At 52.8% G+C, this 8,618-nt stretch overlaps 1 protein-coding gene across 1 annotated transcript in view; it reads right to left on the bottom strand.

The window, feature by feature from the left end:
* Window positions 1-1,628: 1,628 nt before the first annotated feature.
* The window catches only part of TRRAP (transformation/transcription domain-associated protein), a 113,501-nt gene continuing 106,511 nt past the window's right edge, over window positions 1,629-8,618 (bottom strand). The window contains 5 exon segments of the mRNA XM_006763707.2: window positions 1,629-2,646; window positions 5,273-5,467; window positions 5,552-5,755; window positions 6,539-6,790; window positions 6,863-6,890. Of these exon segments, the coding sequence (XP_006763770.1) occupies window positions 2,362-2,646; window positions 5,273-5,467; window positions 5,552-5,755; window positions 6,539-6,790; window positions 6,863-6,890 (964 nt within the window). The 3' untranslated portion in view covers window positions 1,629-2,361.

Here is an 8,618-nt window from a genome sequence, read left to right as displayed (position 1 = left end):
AAATGTCTAATAACAATAGTTAACACCTTGAAATCGTGTTTGGAGAATCAGGCATATACTGTGTGTGGGGGTCCCCCATCAATGAGCCATTTTCCTGACCTTCCTCATCCCTGAGGGCCCAGCTCCCAGCGACGCCATGTTCAGGTGAGGAAGCTGAGGTTCACGGTCCTGGAGTCACTGGCTCAGATGCGACTGCAGGTCCTCGATCCTGCCACTTAGAGATGAAGCTCAGAAGACGCCCCTCCCCCGCCCCCCCCGCCCCTGGCTGTTCCAAGGTTGCTTTTCCTAGGAACCAGAGTCAGTGTGCCCGGGCAGGTGTGGGCGAGCCCTTCTCACCAGTGCACGGACTCGACTCCCTTTACCCAAACGCCACTCCGCAGCCACCACGCTGCGCACTCCTCCCAGAGCACAAGGCACGCGGACCCCAGGCTCACAAAGCCCAGCACAGTGAGGACGGAGGCACCTTCTCCCCGCAGCCTGCCGCCCGCACGGCACCTACTAGCTGCCAGTCTGCAGTCACCTGTCATTCTAGATACCCGACCAGCTCCTGTCATTCTGAATCCAAGACACCTTCTCCCAAAGACAACCCTCCAAGTAACTGTAAAATAGTTTACAACTAGCTCCACAAATAAAGGGAAGAGTCCAAACGGACACCTGGCCCCTTGACCTCTCCCGTGTTCAGGTAGCTCCGTGACTGCTCTGGGACGGTGGGTGAGCTACACACGCTGAGCTGGAAGTACCTCCTCTGTAAAGCAGGGGCTGCCACCTGGGGGCTGCTGGACCCCCTATGTCTGAGGACTGGAGACATACGACCCTAAGGGCACCCGCCGCGGAGGCTGGGCTGGCATCCCAGGTACATGGATTATGCTCCTGGGACGGGACTGTGGTAAGATTGGAGTGAACACAGCTGCAGGCTCCACCCCACCCGGCCTGGGGCACGGGGACCGCAGGGGAGAGTCTATGGCCTGAGGCAGCCGAGTCCTGGCCCTGAAGGAGGCCTGGCTGACTGGCCCGCGTTGTGTGGACACTGTCCTCACGTAGAGGTGGCACTTCCTACTGGGGCAAGTCCTAAATCCAGAATCGTAATTTTAGGCCTAACGTGGCAACCACCAGCCCTCTGTCCTACTGCATGTTTCTCGTCCTGTGACATTACAGCCTCACCCTCTGCATGCTCCAGGGAGCAACTCCTCAGCTCCATCCACTCCCCACCCAAGGTGCTGACACGCGGGGTGAAGGACAAGGGCTAGTCGAGGTGAGCGCAGGGAGAGGCTTCAAACATGGAAACAGCCCTGCAGGGGGCACAGCGGAGGCCTCGGCACAGGGCGCTGCTGTCTGCAGCCATCTCCCCCGCTGCACACACAGGTTGCGGCAGCCTGAAGCATGGGAACAATGCTGAAGGAGACCAGATTCCTGGGCACATCACCGGTCAGGACCAGCATGCCTCAGGGCCAACACAAACATGCGCAGCACCTGCTTCAGACCCGGCTCCAAGCCGAGACCCTGCCCAGGAAGGACACGTGGAGCAGGGCGCACTGGCCGGGAGCGCCAGCCCCCAGGGGCCAGAGGCACATCCAGGCACAGGAAACACCTCACAGAAACAGGCATCTTAACACATAAGGGACAACACCTCCTTTTATAAAATATTTATTCTAAAAAAATCACACTGTACAAATTTAGATAGAACATTCTCAATACTCATATTTATAAAAATGTGAACACAGACGAGCTAACAAACTTCTGTTGCTGCTTCTTTTTAAATTAGGAAGAAGTGATTTTTTTTTTCAGGTACAATGATAGTAAGTGTCTTAGAAGACATTCAAAGAGCTGGCCGACAGAAAGCGGAAGTCACCTGCCGGCTCCCCCGGGGGCTCGGCGAGGTTCCCAGTGCTGGCCACGCAGCATGGAAGTTTGTGCTGGGGTGAAGCCAGCAGGGTGTGTTCATAATTTCCCAGGCGGGTTTCTGTGCAGCTGTTACAAAGGTCTGTACAGAGCACGAGCTCCCGCCAGGTGTGACTACTGAAAGTTAAAAAGGACATTCCGAGCTGTTTCCTACAGTTCAGTCTGTCCGCCCGCAGACGGAGGGGCGATGCGTTCACCTACTCCAGGCCAGGGAATCTTGGTTTCCTGAAAGGTTATTTTAAAAGCTTCGAGTTTCAACTCCAGCATTTCAAGTGGCCTCACCTCCATGGCTCAGCTCCCTCGACCCTGACTCACCCTCTTTCTCACACTGCGAGCAGGGACACGACTGTACCGCGGAAGCCTGGAGGACCCAGCATCACATGGACAGGGCAGAGGAGGCGCGGGGAGGCCAGTGCGGGAGCCTGAGCGGCAGCCTTCACCTCCGAGGTGGGAGTGGCCATGTCACAGCCAGGGGTGCCAGGCGGGGTCCATGCGGCACAGGTTGTCCAGGCTGTTGGCGGCAGCCACCAGGGTGTTCACTTTGCTCTCCCCGCCTTCAAACTGGGCGAGGTTGTGCAGGCGGGTCATGATGGCGGTGACAGCTTTCTGCACCAGGGAGACCAGCTGCTGACTGTCCATGTTCTCGGGCTGCCCGGCGGCCGAGAGAGGAGAAGAGGTGTCCTCCTGTGTCTTTTTGTGCCAAGCGATGATCTCGTCCCGAAGCACAGTTTTCAGGATGCCGTCCACCTGTGCGAGGAGAGAAAGAGGCGCTCACGTTCAAGCACGAATGACCAGCGGGCAGCTTCCGACTGAGAGGCAGCTGGACCCAGCGGGCCTGCATCCCAGGAGCGGAGGAGTCCGCAGCGGGCTGGGCTCTGCCAACGCTGGCTTTCCATCGGCAAGTGTGGTCCGAGCAAGCCTGGTGGCCACCCGGGGAGTCAGGGCTGAAGAAAGAGGGCACGGGAAGGAGGAGCCCACGTGGCAGCTCTGCTAAGGGCATGGAGCCACTGGAACTGGGTCCTCAACGGAGGTGGTGTCTGGGGTGCGTAAGGCCGGAGGGAGAGCGAGTGCCTGGGGCGAGGGGTTGGAGAAGGGGCAGGAAACCAGAGGCAGGACTTCGGTACTGAGATCACCAAGAAAAGACAGAAGGCAATTCAAGAGAGGGACTGACTACAAAGCCTGCACACCTTTCTGAACTGAGATATCCAACAATAACCCACTGTCACAGTCCAAAGAATGCAGAGCGCCCAGGACTGTTCAAAGCAACTTCACACGAACATGTTGACGGTTTTATCCCACGGTATTAGGTGCTAACAGCCTGTGTTTTAGAGGAGATTCCCATACAGAATGGTCTGTTTTACTCACTGTAAAAGCATTCACTACATTTAGGCTGTGGAGAAATTTTGGCCCCGAGTTTGGAGAAGGCCCAATTTCTTCCCATCTACACCAGCACAGCCTATGCACTGAGCAGCATGTGGCGTTACTCCAAGCTGTAACAGGCCTTTAAAATAAGGAGCGCCTTGTTGCCAATAAATCAGCAAGCACAAGTGCTGGCGAGGATGTGTTCTATTGGTGGGATTGCAAACTGGTGCAGCCACTGTCGAAAATAGTATGGAGCTTACTATTTTCCTCCAAACATAATAGATAGAGCTACCATATGATCTAACAATTCCATTTCTGGGTATTTATCCGAAGAAATCCAAAACACTAATTCAAAAGTATATATGCACCATTGTGTGTATATATGCATATATAGATGTTCACTGCAGCATTATTTACAATAAGCCAGATATATGATGCAGCCCAAGTGCCACTGATAGACAAGTGGATAAGAAAGTAGTGGTGCACAGTAGATGTGTACAGTAGATTATTAGCCACAAAAAATGAAATCTTGCCATCTGCAAAAACAATGATGGACCTAGAATATATTATGCTAAGTGAAATACATCAGACAGAGAAAGACAAATACCACAGGATTTCTCTTATATGTGGAATCTAAAAAGCAAACAAAACAGAAACTAACAGATACAAAGGACAAACAGATGATGGCCAGCTGGAATGGGGGTTGAGGGGCTGGTGGAAAAGGTGAGAGGATTAAGTAGTACAGACAGGTAGTTACAAAATAGTCACAGGGACGTGCAGTGCAGCATAAGGAGTACGGCCGATAATACTGTAACTGTGTCTGTTGCCAGGAGAGTACTAGACTGATGGGGTGATTGCTTCGTGGGTTATATAAATGTCTAACGGCTATGCTGTACACCTGAAACTCACACAATGGTGTCATTTGTAATTGAAAAATAAATTTAAAAAGTAAATAAGGACTCTTCCTTTCTGGGTTTCAAACTGAATGCCATTCCCAGGAGTTCCCTACATTGGTTTCCAGAGGACAGCCTTTCTGTCTTCCCGAGAACTTCACATCTCAAGCCCTAAAACATAAATGGTAACAGTGAACTGCTATTCACTGCATCAGAGCACCAACTCCTCACCAAGAAGAAACCGAAAGGCCATTTATATTTATTCATGTTCATAAGAGTTCACCACGACATCCCAAAATCGCCTTCCACACGTCGGGTGTGTGCAACGGCACCTCAGAAAGACGTGTGGATATGTGAAGTCCGTGTTCACAATGAAGAGCTTATTCAATAGCTAAAAGCTGTCCTGAGTAAATGTGTTGGGAAAGCAATTAGAGTCTGAAGCCTCCTCTAGGCACAAACTGCTTATCTGGAAAAAAAGGAAGAAAAGGAAAAAAGATATGGCTGGTCTCAGAAGTTAAAAAAAAACACAGAAAAAGTAAACTGTGTTCTGTCCTCCCCTTCCCTGGCTCCGCTTCCCCACCTGCACAATTGCTGGGAGAACACGATGAGAATCCACCAGGACAGCCAGTGCAGCGCCAGGAGCCGAGGCAGTGCCCGGGGTGGCAGACGTGCTGCCGCCCTGTCACGCGGAGAGCTGCCACACACCCGCACGTGGCCCGGGCACCGTGCCACACCTCACATCACTGGGGGTTTACAATGGGGCTCACGTGCCGCATTCATTTAGGCCCCATCTCCACGGCCTTCCAGAGCACACATCTGCTCTTTCAGAGAAAAAAGGTTTGCAAAGCGAGAAACAGAAGGCAGCTATAAAATGGAGTAAACCAAACTGACATGCAGTGCTAACAGTTGGGGGAGGTCACCCAGCAAAGGCTCCGGTTCCGCACCATCCTCACACCTCTTTTGAAAGCCCTTTTCAAGTGAAGGAGCGTTCACTGTACAGCAACAGCACGCCCTCCTAGCTCAGCGCTCCTCCTCACGAGCAGATCGGCACTTCCTGTGGGGTCACAGTGTACTGCATGACCCCAGCCTGTGCTTTTTGCAGACAACCCAGGACCTACCTTAAAGTTTGGCTGAGCAAAGCACCGGGCAACAGCAATCATGGAGGCGGTCAAGGGGCCAGAGACGCCGATGGTGGTCAGAAATTCGGAAATATTGGGCGTGAGGCGAAAAGGAACAGGACGGTTGGCATCTAGGTCTCCAGTCGCGTCGTTGATATCAAAGCGGAAGTAGGCGACGTTCAGTTTGCCAGTGTCCTAAGTTTGAGGAGGAGGCATTTTAGAACTTAAACAGCAGAATGCAACCTCTAAAGGAGGGTCTGGCTACTCACACCACACTACCTGGGCGATCTGTAACATCTCGGGGTTGAGCCGGTTTAAATGCAGGACGAACTCCGCGAAGCCGATCAGTGCGAGCTGGATGGTGAGCATCTTCCGGAACGTCCAGTAGTCCGTGGCATTGGGGAAGGTGTGCAGAGCCCACTCCTTCAGCATGCTGCGTGGCACCATGTTGCTCTGCACTTCCTTGAGGATGTCTCGAAGGACCTGAAATGACATGCCACCCCATGACTCTCCCATCCAACTCACTTATTCTTTTCCTCAAAAGGAAAACTCTCAAATTGTAACTTCTTGCGTGGCACCAATAGAGCTAATTTTGTCAATAACATATGCAATGTCCTCTGACTGCACGGGGGATGCACAGATTGGTCCGTTTCCCCCCAGGGATCCGCCTGTGGTGCTCTGAGCAACGATGGAGCCGTCTACTCATAAATAAAGCCTGGTGCATGAGGTGTTCCTGGGCTGGCCACCTCCCGTGTTTTAGGAAGCACATAGAGCACAGAGGGTACATTACCTAATGGCCCAGCAGCAACCCTGATAAACATGAACATCGCTTAGAAGAGGTTTGGCTGCCATGAGTTTGCAGTAAGTTATTTTTAAAATTCTAACTCCCGAGTTGCTTTGTAAGTGCAGGTAAAGAATTCAGAACCTCTCTAAGGTTGAAAACTTACCTTTTTTCCTCTTATAACAACCAATCTGCAGCAAATGTCACTCAGTGGGCCTCTCATTTCTACCAACTCACAGGTCCAAAACGGAACCTCTCACCCACCCCCCAACACACACACGCACACACACACAATGCTCACACACACACGCACACACACACGCACACGCACACACAATGCTCGCACACACACGCACACACACACACGCAATGCTCACACACATGCGCGCACACACTGTTCTGAGCACACTTGTCCTGGAAGCAGAAAGCAGCCGTTTCTGAGGCCTCGGGTGGCAGCTCGAACGCCTGCTGTCCTGAGTTAGTACCTGGTGGCTGGCTTGCGTCCCACGCGCCTGCACCGTGGCCAGCCTGTCGTAGTAGCGCGAGATGGGGTTGTCGTGCTCGATGCCCTTCTTGGCACAGCGCTGCTTGTAGATCTCCACGAGGGAGAGAGAAGAGGGGTTGTCTTCCACGAGGCGCATCTGTGGGGACACCGCCACAACTCGTGGAACTGAGGAGAAAGGGGAGAGAACGGGACAGCTGAGAGAGCGTCGCCACAGGCCTGCCCTCGCTTCAGCCTCGATGTCCTGAGCAGAGGAAGGGGTGTGGGGCACATGGGCAAAGCTGGAAGGACGCTGAGCACACACCACGCACTGATGTAGCACACGTGGCACAGAGCTCAATCGACTGGTGACGGAGCCTGAGCTGCCATTACCCTGTGTTTAAGACACAGAGGGACGGAAATGCTTTAGAAGGCGATCTTTAAAAACCGTAAAGAGCCCAGCTGACCTATAAGGATCGACCTATGAACCAGGATGTCACGGTTTGACTCCCAGTCAGGGCACATGCCCGGTTTGCAGGCTCAATCCCCAGTGTGGGGTGTGCAGGGGTCAGCGGGTCAGTGATTCTCTCTCATCATTGATGTTTCTCTCTCTCCCTCTCCCTTCCCCTCTCTGAAATCAACAAAAAACATATTTAAAAAGAGAAAAAAACACACAAAACAATAAAGAGGCTCTGCCAAACGCACTGGTGCTGCTGAGCAGCCGAGCAGCAGCTGTGAGCCTGTGCCCATCGCTAGGCCCTGTGACCGCCTGCCCGTGGACCGCCGGCGAGGTGACCAGGGGCTCTGCCTGCTAATGGACAAAGTCACTGTGGTCTAATGTCAGATAAACCACAGCTTCTGGTTTGCTTCCATGGCTTCAATCCATAAAGAAATCCAAAGGATCCCAGGGCATATACATATGTGGGCTGGCACCTGGTGGTAGTCAAGAGTTTGTATCTTTGGCCCTGGCTGGTGTGTTCCGTGGTTAGAGCACCCGCCGGTGCACCGAAGGGGACAGGTTCGATTCCTGGTCAAGAGCACGGACTTGGGTTGCAGGTTTGATCCCCAGCCCTGGTCGCAGCACTTGCAGGAAGCAACCAATCGATGTGTCTCTCTAACATTGATGTCTCTCTCCCTCTCTCTCTGATCCTTTCCTCCTCCCTGCAACTGTCTCTCTAAAAATCAATGGAAAAAAATATCCTCAGGTGAAGATTTAAAAAAAGAAGTTTGTATCTTTGGAAGAAGAGCAATCTATTACCCACAGCCGGGATCAACACTACAATCACACGACACGGTGTAAACACGCACACAGCTCTCCACGGACTTGTTTCTCAATCTACTTCTTATTTGGGCTATAATACATTTAAAGGTAAGAAATTTTAGGTCGAATTGGGTTAGATCACACCTTAGCTATCAGAAGAAAGTTCCATATACTATGTACTGCGATGGGCTCCTAGCCTTGGATTTAATACTAAAATGACTTGACAATGGCTTTCTTCTCTGGGTGGGATGGTAGGTGTCTCATCTGTTCCCATTACAGACAGAAACAGGTCACCCATGAGCCACCCAGGACACCTCAGTTATGGAAAGACCTCACTCAGATGCTGCCACCTGACCAAGATCCCTGCCACCCGACTTCCCGAGTCTTGTGTTTCACTCGCTGAAGGCAAGCTCGGGCCGTGCCCACGTCCTGCAGCGAGTGGCCCAGGAGTTCAGAGACCTCGCTTCACAATCAAGTACGCTGGTAACAGACCCGTAACAAGCCCTCCACTCAGCCCCGGTTTCACCAGAGCCTGGGGGCTCCTGGGGGTGTCAAGGTGGCAGGGGGCACAGACCTGGCACCTCCATTCCCAAATACTTGTCAGAGCACCCACCTTGCAGTGAGGAGCCTAAAGGCTGGGGTGGGGGCTTCTCCAGGGCAGGGGTCCTGTCGAGGGACCGGCTCCTCCTTGCCAGGCCTGCCCTCTTGGCGTAGCTCAGTGCTTCTCAGTGCTGACACACGGCGCACGGGAAAGCCTGACAGGCTGGCTAAAGCGCACTGCGAGGGAGCCCAAGTGCGGCCCTCCTACCTGTGAAAAATAAGT

This window comes from Myotis davidii, unplaced genomic scaffold (genome assembly GCF_000327345.1).
Source record: "Myotis davidii unplaced genomic scaffold, ASM32734v1 scaffold319, whole genome shotgun sequence".
NCBI classification, from domain to species: domain Eukaryota; kingdom Metazoa; phylum Chordata; class Mammalia; order Chiroptera; family Vespertilionidae; genus Myotis; species Myotis davidii.
Note: the sequence above shows the minus strand (reverse complement) of the source record. Positions and strands in the feature narration are given on the sequence as shown.